The sequence below is a fragment of the Fusarium proliferatum genome, assembly GCF_900067095.1.
Source record: "Fusarium proliferatum ET1 genome assembly, contig: FPRO_scaffold010, whole genome shotgun sequence".
In the NCBI taxonomy this organism is placed as follows: Eukaryota; Fungi; Ascomycota; class Sordariomycetes; order Hypocreales; family Nectriaceae; genus Fusarium; species Fusarium proliferatum.
Window position 1 is genome coordinate 1,201,225 of NW_022194799.1, and position 19,750 is coordinate 1,220,974.

General features: G+C 49.7%; 8 protein-coding genes across 8 annotated transcripts; 2 read left to right on the forward strand and 6 right to left on the reverse strand.

The window, feature by feature from the left end:
* Window positions 1-430: 430 nt before the first annotated feature.
* Window positions 431-3,156, reverse strand: FPRO_11848 (uncharacterized protein; the record flags this gene model as incomplete). Its single annotated transcript, XM_031221368.1, has 7 exons — window positions 431-832; window positions 908-1,676; window positions 1,738-2,177; window positions 2,230-2,814; window positions 2,876-2,982; window positions 3,035-3,062; window positions 3,118-3,156. 7 exons carry the CDS (start codon window positions 3,154-3,156, stop codon window positions 431-433), a joined length of 2,370 nt encoding a protein of 789 aa, XP_031086934.1.
* Window positions 3,157-5,475: 2,319 nt separating this feature from the next.
* Window positions 5,476-6,840, reverse strand: FPRO_11849 (uncharacterized protein; the record flags this gene model as incomplete). Its single annotated transcript, XM_031221369.1, has 1 exon — window positions 5,476-6,840. The coding sequence occupies one exon, from the start codon at window positions 6,838-6,840 to the stop codon at window positions 5,476-5,478; it is 1,365 nt and encodes a 454-aa protein (XP_031086935.1).
* A 1,199-nt stretch (window positions 6,841-8,039) lies between these two features.
* Window positions 8,040-8,995, reverse strand: FPRO_11850 (related to YJU3 Serine protease, localizes to lipid particles; the record flags this gene model as incomplete). Its single annotated transcript, XM_031221371.1, has 2 exons — window positions 8,040-8,873; window positions 8,930-8,995. 2 exons carry the CDS (start codon window positions 8,993-8,995, stop codon window positions 8,040-8,042), a joined length of 900 nt encoding a protein of 299 aa, XP_031086936.1.
* Window positions 8,996-9,838: 843 nt separating this feature from the next.
* FPRO_11851 (putative multidrug resistance protein 2) lies at window positions 9,839-12,235 on the reverse strand (the record flags this gene model as incomplete). The annotated part of the gene is made up of 1 exon (XM_031221372.1): window positions 9,839-12,235. The coding sequence occupies one exon, from the start codon at window positions 12,233-12,235 to the stop codon at window positions 9,839-9,841; it is 2,397 nt and encodes a 798-aa protein (XP_031086937.1).
* Window positions 12,236-13,030: 795 nt separating this feature from the next.
* On the reverse strand, window positions 13,031-14,397 carry FPRO_11852 (related to RTT103 Regulator of Ty1 Transposition; the record flags this gene model as incomplete). The annotated part of the gene is made up of 4 exons (XM_031221373.1): window positions 13,031-13,860; window positions 13,910-14,110; window positions 14,159-14,250; window positions 14,300-14,397. The coding sequence occupies 4 exons, from the start codon at window positions 14,395-14,397 to the stop codon at window positions 13,031-13,033; spliced, it is 1,221 nt and encodes a 406-aa protein (XP_031086938.1).
* Window positions 14,398-15,074: 677 nt separating this feature from the next.
* FPRO_11853 (uncharacterized protein) lies at window positions 15,075-15,895 on the forward strand (the record flags this gene model as incomplete). Its single annotated transcript, XM_031221374.1, has 3 exons — window positions 15,075-15,117; window positions 15,170-15,384; window positions 15,437-15,895. 3 exons carry the CDS (start codon window positions 15,075-15,077, stop codon window positions 15,893-15,895), a joined length of 717 nt encoding a protein of 238 aa, XP_031086939.1.
* Window positions 15,896-16,218: 323 nt separating this feature from the next.
* FPRO_11854 (uncharacterized protein) lies at window positions 16,219-16,680 on the reverse strand (the record flags this gene model as incomplete). Its single annotated transcript, XM_031221375.1, has 4 exons — window positions 16,219-16,277; window positions 16,342-16,402; window positions 16,458-16,542; window positions 16,676-16,680. The coding sequence occupies 4 exons, from the start codon at window positions 16,678-16,680 to the stop codon at window positions 16,219-16,221; spliced, it is 210 nt and encodes a 69-aa protein (XP_031086940.1).
* A 407-nt stretch (window positions 16,681-17,087) lies between these two features.
* FPRO_11855 (uncharacterized protein) lies at window positions 17,088-19,628 on the forward strand (the record flags this gene model as incomplete). Its single annotated transcript, XM_031221376.1, has 1 exon — window positions 17,088-19,628. The coding sequence occupies one exon, from the start codon at window positions 17,088-17,090 to the stop codon at window positions 19,626-19,628; it is 2,541 nt and encodes an 846-aa protein (XP_031086941.1).
* Between the last annotated feature and the right edge of the window lie 122 nt (window positions 19,629-19,750).

Below are 19,750 nucleotides of genomic sequence, written 5' to 3' on the forward strand. Positions count from 1 at the left end.
GAGAAATGCAAGATTGAAAGAGACCAAAGAGCATATGATAGAATCCAAAGACGATTCAGAGGCAAGTCCTACTCTTTAACGACACCGTAAAGGCGCTGCCACAGTGTCCATATTTCAACAAAAATACATCCTCCTCCCTCTTCCTCTGCTGTTGACAAGGAATCCTCGAAGCTTATTGACGAGATGGCACAAGGGAGCCAAAATAACAATGACAAACAAGGAAAAGCTGACCCGCGTCCATGCCGCACATACCCAAGTGCCCCTCGTCGTACCTGTATCTATTACCGTGTCCGCTCATAGCCATGAAACGGTAACGCATTGATCATTCCTTCTTAATTCTTCCCCATCCTCGTTTGTCGTAGTGGGAGACGATAAACCCTTCGGTAACTTTCCCTTGTTCAATGGACTTAGCTGGTGCCCAGATGACCTGCTATGCGTTAAGAGCATCTAGCTCCTCCTCCTTAGGTGGCACGGGTGTCTCATATTGCGGTATATCTTCATCCTTCTCCCAGGCAGCGCCAGGCCCGGTATAGCTCGGCTCGGGAATCGTAGTCGATTGCGAAGTTGATTCGGGTTCGAGACGGCCACTGCTCATGTCACGCAAGATGCCTGCCGACCTTTCGCCTTTTACCGGCTGTGGGCTGAGCACACCTGCAGCAGACTGCGCGACATAAGTAGGTGACTTGGCATCACCCGAACCAAAGGGTAATGAACGTGTTGGAATCTCTCGACTCACTCCTCCTTCTCGACCCTCGTCTCCTTCGCCACCGAGCTTCTTTAACAACGCATCCGATTGCTGCTTAGCAAGCTTCTGGAGCTGTGCTAGCGGATCCTGGTGATGTAGCACCAAGTCAGTCACCTCGCACAGGCAGTCTGTCGGTCTCCAACGTCTCCCATGCACACATACCCAGTCAGACTGCGTAGGCACGCCTTCAGCCTCAGGAAGTTTCTTTGCTGCTTCGTCCTCATGTTCCCCGTCGTCTTCCGCCCAGAACGAGTGCCGATGAATTGGGGCCGGTGTGACCGGCAAGCTGGGGCGTTCTGTAGCGCTCGGGAAATCGGTGAGTTTCAGGCCGCGGTTCTTAAAGGTGCTGCGATCGTCCCTCCATGCGCCAGTTGATGGGCTCTTCACACGCCCTATCGTAGAGGTCGAACTCTTACCACGTCGATGACCACCATGCAGGCGATCAACGTACCGCTCGATCTCAGGCACCTCATCCCAGGCGTTTGTGCGTGTGTATGACGTCCAAGGGTCTGATGGGGTAATCTGCACTATAGGAGTAGATGCATTCGACTCGTTCTTCGCCCCAGATCCTGATGCTGTCACCTCAGAAGACTCTGTAAGACCTTCAGTTGTCACCGAAAGCTGTGTTGTAGACACAGTGCTGGGATCTGAGCCGGACTCTGCAGGTGTGGGCTCTGGTTCAGGCGCGGATAGTTCTGGTTCCCCAAGGAATGATCTGGTTGGGCGAGGTCGGTTGCGTTCCCACGGAAAGATCTCTGGAGCTGGCTTTGATCGTGGGGCTGGCTTCTCTTTTGGTACTTCATACCACATGTTCTTTGGGGGACTTGGGTATCGTTCAGGCGGGATAAAAGGGGCTGTATCGCGTGACATTTCGTAATGAGTGGAAGGGAAGTTCATAGCCTCGGGTTTCGAATCAGCAGGAGGAGGATGTCTGGCAAAGTCAGTGTCTCATGTTCAATCAAGCACAGCATTTACAACGATGATATGCCTACCTCTGAGCATCCCAATCATGCATTGTAATCTGGGGTGGCTCGTTCTTTGGTTCTTCGTGGTGATGGTGCTGATGTTCAGAAGCGTGTTGTCCGTGATGCTGTTCATGGTGATGCCCAGGAATAGAGACCGGCCGACCACTAGGAGGTGCAGGATGGTGATCATGATGAGCCGAACCAGAATCTGACCCATCATGATATCTGCCATCATGGTGCGATCCTTCATGGGGCCCAGATCCTTCTGATTGATGGTGTCCTGAGCCTTGCTCCTCCCAAGATGCATGGTGTTCGTGAGCTGGAGCTGAATGATGCGTTCCCTCAGCTGAAACGGAGCGGTGGTGTTCACTGGTAGAAGACTGCGCGTGGACCAGCTGAGGGTGCCATTCTCCCTTTGTGAAATATTGGACATATGGAGTAGGTGAAGAAGCATTGCCAGAAGATTCCTATGAAAACGAGTCAGACACACAACAATGCCTGCAGGAATATTGAGCTTACTTGATGTCGGTAATGCCTATCGTAGACTGCCCACCATCGGCCTATCATCTCACTGAAGGGGTTATTGCCAGAAGGGGCATCTCGACCAGTGAACCATGGCTTGTTGGATCCGATGAAATGCACCATATTAATACTTGATTGGAAGTGTCGATACGCCGGGACGTATTGGTAGTGTGCAGATGGTGTGACGTTGTAAGTGAAGCTCAATCGATGATACCGTTGACCAAAATGCATGTTGATGAGGCCTTGGTCGGCGCCATCAAACGAAATTCCCCTCTCAGCCATGGCAATCATAGCGTAGTAGTCGCCCATATTGGGTTCCAGAACCATGACGCCAGTGTTGAAAAGATCTGGCCAGCCGATGTCCGGGGCAGCTGCGAATGGATGGGGCGTGTCGAAAAGCTCGTCAGGAGCTCGATATGCTACCACATCAGCGTCGATGTAGACAACCTTGGAAAACTGTGTGAGACTCCATAGATTGATCTTGGTAAACGCTGAATGCAGGTCGCCACGGTTCATTAGGTACAGATTGGCCGGGTGGTCATTACGAATGCGCGGCACAGGGAAGATGTAGTCGTAGACCCTCTGGGGCAATTGTGTCAGCATTGGGTGGTTCGAGGACGGGCAGACACTCGGGAGGGCTTACCTTGAGCTGCGTAATGGAGTCAGCGGACACGGTATCGAGTGTGACCAATACTGCTAGCTTGCGACTGGCTCCTGCATCGCGAAGAGAGTGAGCGAGAACGAGTGCGCCTAAAGAAGAATTAGTCGAGGTCACAGAGAGCGACAGAGTCAATTGACGGACCAGGAAGATAGGAATCGCTCAGAAGAAGCTATCTGCAAGTTAGAAAGGCAATGCCGGCAAGATCAGACACGCAGAGGACGAACCGTAGCATAAACATGCTCTCCAGCACCTTGAGCAGCCATGGCGATGTAGGACAGGAGTTGACCAGCTCTAGACGAGCCTCGGCGCAGATCATCCAAGTCAGCTACAGCAAAATGAGAATGTCGGTCAGCAACCCATGGATGAAGGTTCTAGAGAAGTCGTAATATTGAGATCGATCTACAGAGGCGCGTTCGTCGAGTCGAGTCGAGGGGTCCAAGTCCAAGTCAGCAAAAAGGAAGAGAGAGCTCGTTTGGATCTAGCAAGGATGCGGTGCGTTAGTGCAGACAGAATACGCAAGGTAAGGTACTGCAGTGTATGTATCCTTAGTGTACACTAGGTTCTGAAACAATACAAAAGTGTGCAGTAACCTGTATCCCTCTTTTGTCTGAAGCCAAAAGATTAGGATAGAGTTGGAGGGGAAGGAGAGGCAGAAGAGGAGAGTAGAGGTGAGCGAAGTAAAAAGTCAGGCGTGACGTGAGGATGGCAGCAACAGCACTATTTGGGGAGGTACTCGAGGTATCCGTAGATCCAATGGACCCAATTGATGTGATGATCCGATGATGGCCCCCGGACGATTTTGGAGGGGGAACCTGCCCTGCTACCTAATCCATGGAAAGTATCCGTACCTTAGCTCCTGTGGGTCGGTCAGGTCGCCTACCTAGCTTTTGGACTAAGGTACCCACATAAACATCCATCACCTGTGAGGCACTACCTCTCACTACCTTACCTACATATCAACGGGCAGGGCACGGATGAATGTCAAAACAGCTCGCTGTAAAGTTACTAGTGAGATTCTTGACCTTTACTCTGTAGGTTGACCCGAGATGGCCGGTCGTTTACCATGGTGCACCTCAGTTCATGAACAGCAAGTAACCAGAACAACAAAAATCTCATTCTTTTCGTTCAAGTTACATCTAAAGTGAGTCCTCGGGGTCTGACCCTTCAGGTACTAAACTCTACTTCAAGCCACAGTGACCCTGAGGAACTTTGCAGTTCTAGAAGCGCCGAGGCCAGACACTCACTCTATTTTCTGCCATTCAAGGGCAACTCCAGTACGAACACCGGATAAAAAGTAATCCAATTACTGTCAGAATGGCCCCCCCACGTTCGTACAGAAGAAATTGAGGTTTCACAGCCTCCAATTCGTTGCACAGAACCTGGGACCGTTTTGGTGTTTCCCTGCCCAGCCTGACGTCCACCTCAGGACATTGCATCTCCGTATTTCGGGGCGGGTTTCCGCTGGTGGCGGCTCTAGTGAATCGCCACTAATTTCAACGGCTGCATGATGATGGAATTGGATTGCTGTGAGCTACCTAGTATGTTAGCTTAGCTCTCATGTAGGTATCTAACTGTAGGTTCGACCTCATCACTTCTTGGCCAGGTCATTTTTAGCTGATGATATCCACAAAGCATAACACCTCAAGGTTTCCTTACTGCTTTTCAACATCTCCAATTCTCGTATTATCAAAATTCCAGGGATGAACTCGGAACGGGCTTCTGCATACAGCCCGAACTGGACATATTGCCCCTTGTAAGTTGCTGCGAGTATGCGACGCACCGTTGAGATACGTGCATCTAGGTAATCTCAACCATTCCAGGCTGGTCCCCTTGAGATATTAAAAGGCTCAACATAAGAATTGTTTATCTGCGCGAAAAATCCCGCTCTGTCCGTGCCGCAGGACCCCTTTCCCGTCCCTTGAGCTATTATAAAGACATTCAAATCTCCCCAGCCCGTGCCAGATGCCAGTCTCGAAGAAAAAAGTTGTACAAGTGACGTAGATTCCTGTGACTTACTACCTTAGTACCTTGTCTTGCAGATCAGCCTGTGTGCCACTCGGACATGGCGCACCGAGACAATCTGTAAGATCGGGACAAAGACACGCGAGACGAGTAGAAACCGTTCATGCCAGTTTGTCTCACTTCACTTCATATCTCAAATTTGACATATAGAAATTACTAGAGAAAAAAAAGTGCCCCTTGTGTGTTCCCAGATCTTAGCGCCTCTGAAATGCCGGCATCTGCATTAGCTCGCCTCGACCTAGTTTAATCGTGCTATCAGCTTGATTTATATGCATCACACGCTCTCGCCTGCATAGTCCACGTGAGCCACTGTTGCATTATGAGGCTTTGCTTCTGCCCCAAGAACCAACTAAGATATGATTTGCACCATCGCTCCCTGCTTCCCGTTGGGTCTCGTCATCACGCCTTCTGCCCCCTACGAACAAATGTCCTTTAGTCGTGTACCCAAGTACGGCATTTAACTCAGTTGTCTCACTACATAAACTCCAAACTCCTCCCCAGCCACTCAGGATGCCTTTCGTGGCCCAGAACTCCTCTGGAAACACATTCTGTAGTTAGACCTACATATCCTTCTTAAATGCATGTTCTGGTTTGTGTGTCGTCTCGTAATCAATGTGGACATATGCTCGCTCAATGTCTGGCAGATCCTCCAGCTTGATCTGCAGCGCCTCTGCTATATCATGGCTTTCTTGAAGTGTTTGTGTCGGATCCATGACAATGTCCACTTCGGCGATCAGGCGAGGACCCGAGTGATACACGCGTACGGTATCGATGCCAACAACTGCGTCATCATGTGTAACACATACATACGTGATGAGCTGCTGCGTTTCGACAGATGCAGTAACTCCGACGATGAGCAGAAATTCTCCAAAGGCGGTGTGTAGCCAGATGCATGAGATGAGGACAGACAGAATGATAGCGCCCATAGGGTCAATCCACCATTTCAGTTTCGCGCCACCACATGAAGTCAAGATACCAAAGCCATTGATAAAAAGGTCGTTGCGGTGGTCCTGCCATAGAATGTTGATCTGGCTGTACTTGTCCTTGAGTGCCCAGCAGTAGAGAAAGAGTACGAACTTGGTGGCGAAAGCACAGCAGACAGACATAACAGCAGCAATTTTGAATTCCTTCTCTTGGACTCCCCTAGATAGTTCTTGGCAAGCAAAAGCAATGATAATGAGTGAGACAGCGATCATGAGAAAGCAGAAGACAATGTTGCCTACAGTCTCGAGACGAGCTTTACCAGCAGGAAAACGCCTAGAATCGACATGGCGAATGGCTCGAGCCGACAAAATGAGGGTGAGGTTACTAAGAGGGTCGAATACGGAGTCGGCCATGGTGGTAAAGAGAGAAAGAGATTTTGAAGAGATGGCAGCGTAGAGCTGAACTCCTGACAAGGCAACATTGGCCGCGAAAGAGCCCCAGACAGCAATGCGAAACTTGAGTTGGTCTTCGCCATGCTGGTCGCGGGCTTCGTCACGATGTTCCTCAACAGACTTGAGCATGCGATCAATGGCAGCATTTTGGTTCTTGTAGAAGCCCTGCAGCTTGCGAGCCTTTGCCTTGGGGCCCATCTTGCTGGGAACAGATCTACGGCCAGGGAGGCTATCGCGCTTCCGTGAAGTGTTGGCCTTGATCTGTTCCAGATCAGACTCGGTCTTGTACCCGCGGGAGAGGCCATATGGATCATGATCAAGGCAGCTGGTCTGTCGGCGACCAGTGGCGGTGAGTTGACTCTCGACATCAGTCATATGAGATACGTTCCTAGCGATAGTCTCATTCTCGTCAGCCATCGCAGGCTCGAAAGCTGTACTCGAGCCATTGCGGGTGGTCGAATGTCGTGAACTGCTGCGGGCACGGTCGAGAGAGCGTAGGTGAACAGCCTGTGGATGATGGACGACGTGGTTGTTGTTATCAGGTGTCATGATGCACAACTAATGAAGAAAGGGATAGAGTGCGACAGCTCGGGTGACTAGTCTCTTGATGAATTATATCAGGGAATCGAGTAAGCAATATCGATGCCTGTGATAATGCAAGATAGCTGTTCTGATGGGTAAGCAATCAATGCAGATGGGAGAGCAAGAAAGGAACCTCAGGCGGCGGTGATCTCCAGAGTCACATCAATAGTAAAGAGTCAGCTACACATGAGATCGAGTGATCGCCGGGAAGATCAAGAAAGGATCAAGTCACTCGTCCAGTCTTGCATCAGTGACTGAATAATTTGAGTTAATGATATCAGTATGGATATGTAATAGAAGCATAGTGAAAGGATTGATAAGTTGCGGTGGGAGTTAACTGTTGAACCAGTCATCTTCCCACGTGGACTCACACCAAAAGAGTAGGAACATAGAGGAAACGTCTTTGATTGTCCTTCCTCTGTTGGTGGATTGCCATTTCAAGGACACTGATAGGTACCTTAGGGGACGGGAGTGTATCCATTCCACTCTCTACAGCACATGAGTCTGTTGGCTACAATGGTCAGCGCCCTGGGCTATCAGAAGGCCAACTGGAGTTAGTGTGAGTCGAGTTCCCCGCGCGAGCCGAAATAGCCCAACGGAGCATCGTTTCCGGGTCATTCAATGTGCGAGGTTCCGAGGCCGTGGGGATCGTTTCACACAAGACGGTTGAAGGCAGACGTTGAAATCGAGTGCGGGAGACGTTGAATTATAGTTCAGATACGGCCCCGAAACGCCTAGGAAACGGCCGGAGCTGGCTTCGGGGTTCCGTGGCTTCTAACCTCTAAGAGCATCTGTTTCTCGGGCGTCTACGGAGCTGGGATATGGAACAAGGGCCCGCTTTGACACGCCGACACATGCATCTCCATTGAGGAATTGATGCCAAGACTGCAGAAGCTGAAGTTATTGATCAAGCAGTTAATCTATTGGCTTTGGTTTGCGAGCTATAGCCGCATTTACCCTGTCAAGAGACAAGTGGTCGGGTGATGATGTGCAGCCAGCTAAAGCATAGCATGACTTATAATACTAATAGCTAACATACTCCGTAGTCTCGCTATCTGGAAAAAGCTGGAAACAGTTGCGCAATATCGAGTGATACTGGCCATCTCGAAAACAACAGAGCTTGAAACCAGTGATGCTCGCCCATCCACAGATCCTCTATAACTACTCTATAGCTTGGCCTCGATCGGTTTCTGGTCTTGGCTGCTCCTCTCCAAGATCCAGTCAGTGATATCTTTGGCATATTCCTCCTGGCACAGGTCGACATGTAGCGCATGATAACCTCCCACGTACGTCTTGATGGTCTTGTCCTCAATATCTTGTTTCTGTGCGAAATCTATGGCCGCTTGATAGCTGCACGCTTTATCATGGTCGCCATGGCCAAGCCAAAGCGACCTGACCTCTTTACCCAGCCTCACGGAACCTGACTGAAGAGCTCCTGTGCGATCTAGGAGCGAGGCCAACCCTTCGAGTGTCCCTGTGTCGTGGCACAGAGGATCTTCTTTGAAACCCTTGGCTACCTCTGGCCTTCGCGTCAAGTTGGCAACATCGAGTACGTGTTTGAGCTGAAACTTGGGAAGGATTTTACCGGCTAGCCGCCCTGCAAAGACCTTGAGCGAACTTGGGACTTCCTCGGGGGCGAATCCGATGAATGGTGCCTCGAGCAGCCAGCCGCGCACTTGGCTCACGAGTTTGGCATATTGAGGGTCAGCAGCAAGTGTGATGACCTCGCCGCCGCCCATAGAGTGGCCCAGAACAAAGACCGGGACATCCGAAGGCAATTTGCTCTCAATGAAAGTGGCGATATCTGCAATGACGCGTGATGTTGGGCCTGTATTCCCCTTGTCGGAGGGCTGCTTCACGCTTCGGCCCCAACCTCTTTGATCGAAGCCGAATACTTGTATGCCATGCGAGGCTACGATTCGATATACGTCATTGTACCAATCGACATGATCGCTGAAGCCATGGACATGCACCAAATTTGCTTTGATGGGACCTTCGGGCTGTTGACGCATCAGCCTCTGCTTACTTATTAAGGCTGACCACCTCTGAAACTCACAGTCCAGGTCTTGGTATGCAAGCTGGCATCTGCCAGCTCGAAAGTTCCCTCGGTCTCGGTCGACATTGCGCTTAAGAGAGACGGATGCTTAACGACTCCAAGGGCAGGATATTAGTGAGCAACAAGGAACTTGGTCGTTGTAGGTTTCGACTCAGATGTCAAAATGTTATTTTTTTGTACTAACAAGATTTATTTAAGAGATCAGTCAGGACCTTGCTGAGATGGTCATGCTTTTTGGTTGAGCCAGACTGGGTCACATGTGACAAACCCGTTACCGAGCGAGAGCTTATTAACGTCTAGTTGATCTTATTGGTCTCTATTCCCTAACCTCAACGAGGCTTGGTTGGCGCGACAAGGACAATCTGGCTTCGTTTTTACTTCTATAGCTGCTCGATTGTGGAAATTGCCTGACTCGAATTCGCAACAGTTGTACGATGCATCCATCAGTCTACACGAGTTCAGACAGGTTCTTGTTATGAAAAGTATACATGAATTTTGGATTTAAATATGCGAGCGTAATGATTGGTATATGCCTAAGGTATGGAGTTGACCCGAGGCAATACACATCGGCTAGAATAGAGATGGCCTTCTTATTCTTGTACGCCACAAAGTTGATAAACTCGAGATTCTTTTCTTTATACGGCTGTCCATACCCCTACCCCTACCACCCGTATTTTCCATTTTTGGGGATTAAATAACCAGTCCAGACCGACGCCAATGAAATAAGATACATGTCGAGTGGAGTTCTCTTTGTAGCTGCTGATAGGACAATTGCCTGTCATAGAGACTCAGACATAGATATCGGGATATATAGTGTACATGATTCGTCTAATCTTTCGCCTTACTGTGTCCCCTGACCGTATTACATCTTCTGGGAAAGTTTGCCTGCTCTATGCCATCCGACCGAATTCAAGAACGCTTCTCCTCATTCTTTGCGTCCCTGCTCTCTTCTTCGTGCTCAAGATTCTCCTCCTCATCGTCCCTTTCTAGGTCATCCTCGAGCTCCTCGGCCTCTGTTATATGTGCCCGGGAAGCAGTCGAGCCACCATCCTTGGAAACCTCACCGCCGCTCATCTGCCACTCCATGAGCTTGCTAAATGCGCTATCCTTATCAGAGGCGAGCTGCTTGTAGCTGCCGATCTCGGCGACTTTACCCTCGCTGTTGAGAACGATGATTTGGTCTGATCTTTTGATAGTAGAGAGACGATGGGCGATAGAAATAGTGGTGTTGCGGCCACGTAGGAGGCCAGCCAAAGCCTCATTGACAAGAGTCTCGGACTCAGCATCTAGCGCCGATGTAGCCTCGTCGAGAATCAGGATATCAGGGTCTTTAAGAAGAGCTCGTGCGATGGCGATTCTCTGCTTTTGACCCCCAGAGAGCTGAGAGCCTCGAGCACCAACCTGGGTTTCTAAACCGTCAGGCAGATCGCTGATGAAGTTGCAGTTGGCTCGTCGAGCGGCAGAAATGATATCGAAACGGCTGGCCTGAGGCTTTCCATAGGCAATGTTCTCGGCGATAGTTCCAGAGAAGAGAACAGGTTCTTGAGAAACCATACCTATCCTCCTTCGTAGAGACTTGACGTTCATTCCAGAAATGTCCTGGCCATTGATGGTGATAGTTCCCGACGTAGGATTGTAGAATCTCAATAGTAAGGATGCTACTGTTGATTTGCCACCTCCTGAAGGGCCAACGACACAGACATTGCTGCCTGAAGGAATTTCGAAGTCCAGTCCGTTAAAGATTTTGACAGCAGGTCGAGTAGGATAAGCGAAGCTGACATCTGTGAACTTGATGGGGCCCTGTGCTGATTTGACTCGAACACCGACTGTTTGTGGAATTCCTGGTTTGCGATCCTGGAGCTCGAAGAGTCGGCTCGCGGCACCAACTCCTTTCATAAGCTCTGAGTAGAAACCTGACAAACCAAACAAGCTTGAACCTGCGAAAGCTGTGTACATCATGAATGAGGTGAGATCTCCAAGTGACATGGCCCCGCTGCGTACGAAGCCACCTCCAACGACGAGCATCGCGAGAATGGTCATGTTACCAGCCCAACCAGTCGAAGCAAAGAAGGTGGCAGCAATAAGCGACTCTTTCTTGCCAAGAGCAAAAATCTTCCGAATTTGATTGTTGTAGCGACCTATTTCCTGCACTTCACCGACAAACGCTTGACTGGTCTTGACGTTACCAAGTCGTTCCTCGGCGATCTTGGTCAGAGTACCCAAGTTCTTCTGAATCGACCTGCTGACATTTCGAATAGCGCGACCGTAGATGAAAGCTCCGACTGCGATAGGAGGAAACATAAGCAGCAAAAGACCAGTCAATTTGGGGCTTGTCCAGACCATGATAGCAAAACCTGCACCTCCACTAAAGAGGGCGCGAAGACCATCACTGAGATTCTGCGTCACAGACTTGCCAACAATAACTGTATCGGAACTGAGCCGTGAAATAAGATCCCCCACTCGGTTTGCATCGAAAAACTCAGCATCCTGGACATAAGTACGCCGATAAAGCTGAGATCGAAGTCTTGCGACAACGCGCTCGCCGACAATTCGGAGAAGGACGACTCGACCAAAGTTGGCCATAGCTCCAATAGTTAAGACAGTACCCAAACCAAAAAAGAACTGGTTCATCGTCAAGCCAAAAAGACGGACATCCTCAGATTCGCCCTTGGTAGCAAGATCCAAAATTCGGCCAACAGAAAAGGGAATCAACATGGTGACACTAGAAGAGATTACCAGAAAGACAAAAGCGATACCGAGCCAGCGGATTTCGGGGCGAGCAATCTTGATCAGTCGCACAATTTCATCCGTACCAGCCTTACCAGCCTGTTTTCCCTCCTTGGAGAGCTTAGCAGCCAGATTGACCTGCGCTGCCCGAGCAGCCTTTTCACTCTTGGTAAACTCTTGCTTGTGCTCATCTTGGGCGATAGCTCGATTGGCTTCAAGTTCGACAGGCTTCTTGGCGCCTTCTTCGACCTTGGTCTGTATTTCCTGGGATAGACGAGGTGCCGTCGAGAACTGTCGCAAGGCGTGCGAAACGTGACCAAACTGGGAGGGTCGACTGTGCGCGAGGGAAAGCTGATTACGAGGTAGAGAATTATTTGCAGGTGACCGGAATGTAGCGATTGAGAACGGAGGCAGAGCGGCTTGACGGGTGCTGGAAGCGTGGAAAAGCCTCGACTGGAGGGATAGAGCCTCAGACTTGTAGAACGAAGCTCCTAATTGACACCGCGATGTAGCCAGAGACACTTGCGAGGGCTCGGCGAGGCGTGGGAGCAGCACACGGCGTGCTACTCCCGAGACCATGATGACGGTAGGGAAGGAATTGATCAGACGCCCACTCAGCGTAGCATATTCAGGAGCGGCACTATTATCGCTCGAGGAAAAGCAGGGGGCTCGAGCCGTGAGGAAGCAGTAGTGAAGCAGTTGACAGAGGCGTTGACATTGACAAAAGGAATCAAAGTTGTCGAGGTTGTGATGCCGTCATTGTCGTAGCGGCATTTCTCAGCTTCCGAGTTGCGACAGCCCAGTCAAGTCCAGTCCGGCCCAGTCCAGCCCAGGCGAGTCAATGGATCCATTGCTCAAAAAATTTGGGTGGGACCCTTGCGTTAAGATGGTGTGCATGCTGTGCTGTGTGCAGCATCCCTCGGTCGGATCTACGCGAATACGGCCTCAATTGATCCGAACTGAACCGAATGCTCTCGGATCCAACATGAGCGCCATGACGAATTCCAACTGTGTCTAGAAAGGTTGCATAATCACGCAGGCCGAAAGAGAAGCACTTCAGTTATTCAGGTTCGTTATAGCAATTCTTATATGGCCGATAAACATCTGTTGCATAATGGTTAGCAGATTGGACGCTTCTGAATACCACGAGACTGCGACCAGTATTGCTCTACTAATTCCCTCACTATCTACTCAACAAGACGAAATAATTCACTATACTTAATAATACACTAGACTAGTATTGTATGTGCCGATCGTTCCTGGCAATCTATTCGTCCAACCTGAACGGAACTGTTTGCAAGAACATAACATATTAGCAAGCCCCAAACTGACAAGCCAAATAACCCCTCAACTTGTTGATAACATATGACCCGGTTACGATTGAGGCTGTCCCTTCAGCATTTCAGCAACGTCAGCATCGATACCATCATCTCCACCTAGATCAGGAAATTCTTCAGTGTCGACACGGCGGCGCTTATTCGACCCATTGGTTGAGATTGGCAATGACTGATACGAGGGTACTTCTTCTTCTTCTTCTTTGTCTTGAGAAGTAGTAGTAGCAGCAGCAGGAACAGGGTCAGGAGATATAGAAGGAGCTGCAACAGGCTCTCCCTCTGGTGTCAATGCCTCAGGGGTGGGTGCTTCGAATGGTTCAAATGCCGGTGGAGTCAATGCCTCAATCTCTGGTCTGTCTGGCTCTGGGGGCGTAACTGAAGAGTCTCCTTGTCCTGGAGAACCATTGCTGTCCGCCGGGCCCAGTGCTCTCATGATGCCAACCTCAACTTGGTGCTTCTTGTCTTCGATTTCAGCCTTTCGGGATGTCAGCTGAGCCGCAGCGGACCTCTCGTCCTCCAATGCAGCACGGTTAGCGTTGAGGAGTGATTCCAGACCGGAAACGAGGCCTTCTCTTGCTTTTACACACTCAGCAACCGCACTCTCAGCGTTGGCCAACGTTTTGAGGAGGCCATTCAACCGAGCTGCATAAACTGGAGCAGAGGGAACAGGTGTAGATGGGTCAGTTTGCTTCTCATACTCTTGGTCTGCTGATGTGATCGTGGCCTTGAGAGGAGTGCTCAATTTGGTTACTTTCTGGTGAGCAGTGACCAGAGGCGCAAATTCAGATGGAATAGAAGTGGCAGTGCTAGTACTACCGAATGGAGAGCCGCCAAATCCGGGCTTGGACATACCCCGGGACTTGTCGATATCTGAATGAAAGGTCAGTCACCAGCTGTTTGAACCTGTGCAGGTACTCACCTCCAATCCGGGCGTCGATTGCGGATTGAATTGGCGCTTCAAAGATCGAGCGATCTCTCCAAACGTCTATAACGCGTTTCAATTTCGCCTGCAGCTCTGCGGGTGCTCCCTTATAAGCGACGGAAACAGCCTCAGCAATCACCGGCGCGAAGGCGATAATAAAGTCATCCTTGTGTCGGATTTTAGACTGCTGGGCCACCTCTGAATCTGTAATCAGTAAAGCCCATCACAGCTGACAGACAAACATACCGTTGGCGAGATAAATCAAACTTAATCGTTTTGTGCTGGAAGAGTCTTTGAGGCGCTGCATCCACAGCTGTACAGTCCTCTCAGCATGGCGCCTGAAATTGTCAACCATATCTCTTGAGATGCATGAAGGAGAAACCGTACCTATGGAACATGATCCATTGTGCAGCTGTGGCGATGCTATCATGGCTTTCGTTCAGTGACGAGAGTCGCGCCAACACAGAGTCATCGTTGTAAGCCATCTTGGTAGCAACGGTGCCTTCGTTAGGAGAAACAAACAAAGAAAAGCGAATTTCAAGAGCGAATGCAAGCGCAGGATTATGGACCAGATGTCGCGACAATTATTTAGAAGCCGGTTTGTAGCTGTTACCGTAGTATCACTGTGGAAACGACGCCTACTACAGCTACCTGCAGGAATAATGTTCGTAGTCTGCTAACTTGTTTCCGCACAAATAACACAAACACGGATCCTTGTACGATCCAGTTCGCCTGTAGATAAAGCTGCGAAAGCGAGAATGATACGTAACTCGAATGTGTGATGGACTGAAATGTTTTCTTTGGTAAAATAAGGAGAGTTTATAGATCAAGAGCTAGGTTGGCCAGAAGAAACATCCGATAAAGTGGAAATAGCTTCTAAGTGCATATTTACATGGCCTTAGTGCATGCACTTGACCCACTCCATCAAGCTCATGCTGTTGTGTGTCTTTCACCGCCCGGCAGAATCCACCTCATCAGCTAGGATAGCCTACTACTTGGCAGTAACTGAATAGGAGGACCATACATTCTAACAGCGTAAACTGATAATCCTCGCATCTGAACGAGACCTTTCCATATTCCCCCCGTCTTCATCCGATAGAATTTACGCACCTTTCGATATCCACACACTCAGTATTGATCTTTAATTATCTGCGCTTCCAAAATGGCCGACCGTTTCCCGTCACTCGAGGACTTCGATTCCGGGGGTAAGTGCATCAACACAAGAAATGCGCGGACCCAACACTGATGTATTTCTAGCGCAAACCGATATCAAGGACCCTACTGCTGAGCCCTCAACCGATGATTTCCTCGCCCGCGAGAAGGCCCTTCTGGGAGATGATGCAGACCAGTTCGCGACCAACGATGACGCTGCTGCCTTCGCTAGTAACGATGATGACCTTCTCGGCGGCGCTGGTAATAACGAGCAGTCCACTTTCGAATCCCAGTTCCCTGACCTGACTAACCCTGAGGCTGTGAGTTGTTTGCCTAGACACTTTGAATTGAGGAGCTGACTTCAACAAACAGGGTACTGGTGTCTCCGGTGGAACCGCCATTACAGGAGGACCTTCCGTGAGCTACAACTCCGGGTATCAGGCTTTCGCTGAGGAAGAGGAAGAGCCCGAGGTCGTCAAGGAGTGGCGGGAGCGCCGTGACAACCAGATTGCCAAACGCGCTGAACAATTCGCTGCGCAGCGAGAAGAGACCATCAAGGAGGCACAGCAGAACATCGATGACTTCTACGAGAACTACAACAACAAGAAGGAGAAGGGCATCGCGCAAACACGAAAGGAAGCCGAAGAGTTCTTGGCAAGCCGAGAGGACACCGTCTCTGGTGGCACCAGCTGGGACCGAATCGCCAAGTTGGTGGATGTCAGCGGTAAGGGCGCCAAGGGAGGTGCCTCTGGATCTGGCAAGGAGCGATTCCGAGAGTTGCTAGTCAGCCTACGAAAGGACGAAAAGGCGCCTGGCGCTACAGGCTATTAGAACAAGCCTGGTTGGATTTTGACTCAACTATCCGTGGATAGAGATTCGCAGGTCTGCTGCAGTGCGCGCTAGACGCTGCTTTTTGAGGCATGCAACTTTCTTGAGTTCTTCATGTAATTCTAAATTTCTGGGAGTCCTGGTTTAATGGCAATGACGTGTGAATAGCGGACGCGGTTTGACAAGAGATATCGGTCTCCAAAATGCATATGAACGACTGTAACGATCTCACATTGGGTTCATCTCCGTCTATTGACTCAATTTACTAATCACGTTGGCCTTCCATAGCAAGCAAGTTGTGTCACCCACCATGCGAATCCCACTGCTTAGTTTCCGAAGTAAGAGTTGTAGCCAAGGACCTTGCGACCAGCACCGTAGAAGGAAGCTGTACCTGTCAGTATGCAAGCCCAAATTGACCTCCGTCCGATCAAAAACCGCGATTTACTTACCACCGAGGGTACCCCAGAGAAGGATGAGGTAGGGAGTCATGAGGATGCGGCTGCGAGGGCCCTGTCATGTCGGTCAGCTGGATAAAAGACAGGTTAAACCATCAATTTGGTCGTACAATCTTCCAAAGACGGGTGTGGTTCTTGTAAGCGTTCTGGTAGAATCGCTGGTTCTGGGGAACGGGGTTCTTGGCGTTGACGAGACTGGATGGGCGTCAGTGACGGGTTCTCGTATGATGTTATATCTTGCAGTGTCTGGAGCTCGGGATGAACCATTGACGTCGGGGAAAGTGGTCAAGGCTATCGCGAGAATCGTTCATGACTCAACTGTACGTACGGCATTTTGAATTCGGTTAATGAGAGTTCTGGGAAGCTTCGAAGGTTGATTTCGTGTGGGTGTGGTTGAGTTGGTGAACGGAGGATGTCGAAGTTCGGGTAAAGAAATGAGGCCATAAGTTGATTGGGAGCCGGGTAAGAGTATGACTCAGCAGAGCTCTTGACGTTTCTGTTGGTGGGGGCACGTGTCAGCGCACCTCTGTCACTCTACTTGCCTGTAAAGTGCTCCAAGTTTATGATGCGCAACCCCCCCCCCCCCCCCCCAAAAAAAAGATTCGGAGCTATGATGAAGGACTTATTGAAGACCTCAAAGTCTCAGTCTTAAGACAGTCTCGATGATTTTACTATTATCTTCTCGACTACGACCGATGCGATGATACGAGCCCAGCTAATGCTGGTTTATTTACCCAGCCATGCATCAAATCCCTAGACGATTTCGAATGCGCCAATCTGCATGTATTCCATACATCAGGACACTCACACAACAAAGATCTCAGTATAATACAGAGTTGGCACCGGCATCTACAAGAATATACGAAAAAGACGATAGGCTGATTTCTGGCCGAGAAGCTGGGGGTGGGACAAGACAGCATAATATTCAACAAGAGACTGGACAAAGGCCGCCAAAATCCGAATTACCCTTCCCGCTGGGTATTCGCCTGCGTCGAAGCCAAAAAGATACTCCATCGGGCCAGAAGTCCGATCTGGATGCCATATACTTTTGGGAGTGTCGCATTCTAACGAGCCGTCAGGATCGTGGAGACCAAGGAACATGGCAAACGCTTCTGGAGCTTCGGGACAGAGACCAATCGCATCTCTTAACCAAAACTGGAGCTCTGTTTCTGCGTGATAACATCTTGGAGGCAGCGTTGACAAATTCTGACCGGATGGAAGAGCTTTTCAAGGTCGCAGCGCAACTAGTAGAAACTCACGACTTCAATTGGCCTGAACTATACCTGAAAGTGGTTCATTTCTATTTAGCACACGCTGATTACGAAACTGCATTGGGCTGGCATTTCAAACTCATGCCCATGTTCTGTCCTGAGTTGGATAGCTTCGGTGCTCTGCTGGCAAGTTGTGCCATCGACTTCACTCCCAAGCTTCAGAGTACTTTGACCAAGATATACGTTTTCAGTCCATACCGTGAGTTGTACGACTATGTTGTGCCGGCTCTCTTTGAAAGTGGCCAGTCACATGCCGCGCGTGTCTGGAGGAAACGGTTCAATCTTTTCAATGACCATCCCAAGTCGCCTAAGTCCATGCCTTTCTTGGATTTCCTTTCTCGCTACTTTTCCGCAATCCAGTTCACAAAGGAAGAGCTGGCGGTACTTAATGGAGACACCTGCCTTGGTGATGGCGTTGGTACTTCTGTACAAAAGGACACCCGACTGGAAACGCACAGCTTTTTTAGCGACAGGTTTACAGCACGATGGTTCGCCAGCTCTTGGACATCTCCAGAGTTTGCGATCAACCTGATGCATAAGATTGGCCTCCGCACAATTAGCTATCATTCGTTGCAATCCATTGCATTGAGAGAAGATGACGCCCGCGGAGTTGCTGATCGCCTGACACAACTCCGAAAGCTGGGGATCAAAATAAGATCTGGAGCCTATTGCGATGCAATCATCTCCTTCGCTGAACGAGGTGAGGACGAGTTGCTCAGAACCCTTCTACACTGCGATATACACCCAGAAGAGTTTGGGAATCCAGAGACGCGGTCAATGCTACTTGCATCTTCCGCTCAACGGCAAGATTGGGGTTTAGAGCGATTACTTCAAGAGGTTGAAGGTGTGGCAGCTACTCCAGGACCAAGTAAGGACAACATCATCTACATGGATCTCAATAAGCACCTGAGCATGGCTCTGTCCATGAAGCGTCTTGCGAAAGTCAGGAGTGTTGTTGATAAAATGGATAGCCTGGATGTAACCATGGAGCGGGAAAACTCGAAAGCACTTCTAAACCGCATCTTTGAAGATATATGTTACCATCCAAAGCTCAACAGGCCTCATACGCTTGACCGAGCTATTCACCTCTCGTTGAGAGTGGCACGACTTCGAGTTGCCGTTCCTGTTCGATACTGGCAAATATTGCTCCATAACCTCGGACGTCTGGGACGTTTTAATGATCTAGAAGGCCTAAGTTATGAGATATGTGAACTTTATAGGCCAGAACCAGGGGGTTTGATTCCTGTGCATCGGCAGGACCAGCCCCCCAGCCCTAATACCAAAGCCGAAGAGTTGGAGGGGGAGTCAGAGACTTGGTCTGAATACTATTCCTTCGCCGATGGGAAGAAGAAAAGGAGCCATTTTAAGGAGGAGTTCTGGAGAGCCGAAATAGGCCCACGCCAGAACGAGACAAATCCCAAACAGAGACATCACAAACGTTCGAAGAATCGAAACGATCCCAACTACCAATTTTGCATACCAGCAGATCTGCCATTCACGAACAGACAACACCCCATACAGAAGATTTTCGATATCGGTCTGCAGCGCTCCATCATTCGATGGGGCTTTGATCAGACCTTGGCGCAACAGCCAATTCCACCTTCTCTCGTAAACGTCAAACCGGTGGGAATCGCAGACTTCGACCTGGCTTGTGGTGTTCGCTTGTTGGCTGTTCTGAGAGACAAGGGTGTCTACGTTGATCCCCAAATAGTGCGAAGTACAGTAATAAATCGTCTCGCAGTGGCTCAATTGCCCATGAGGCCCAGGGCTAGGGCGAGAGACGATAGAGAGCTCTCCCCAGCGAACATGAAGCAACTTGTGGAATGGGCCTGGGGCTCTCAGATTCTCCCCAGTGAGGCGCAATTGGCGTTGGAGATCGAGAAGCAAAGGCCTAAGTTATGGAAGAGCTATCCGAGGCTTTTCGAACAAAGTTATGATAACGATGATCGCATTTCCTCTGAACCACGCGCCTTGAGGACCAAAGAGAAAGGCCGGTTCCAAATAGAATAATAAATATATATAAAAATAAAAAAAATAAAATGGACAGAGAACCGCAACTCCAAACACATTAGTGACATGTCCCATTACTTTACTTGCTTTACATTGTATTGGCACATGTGTTTAATAATTGC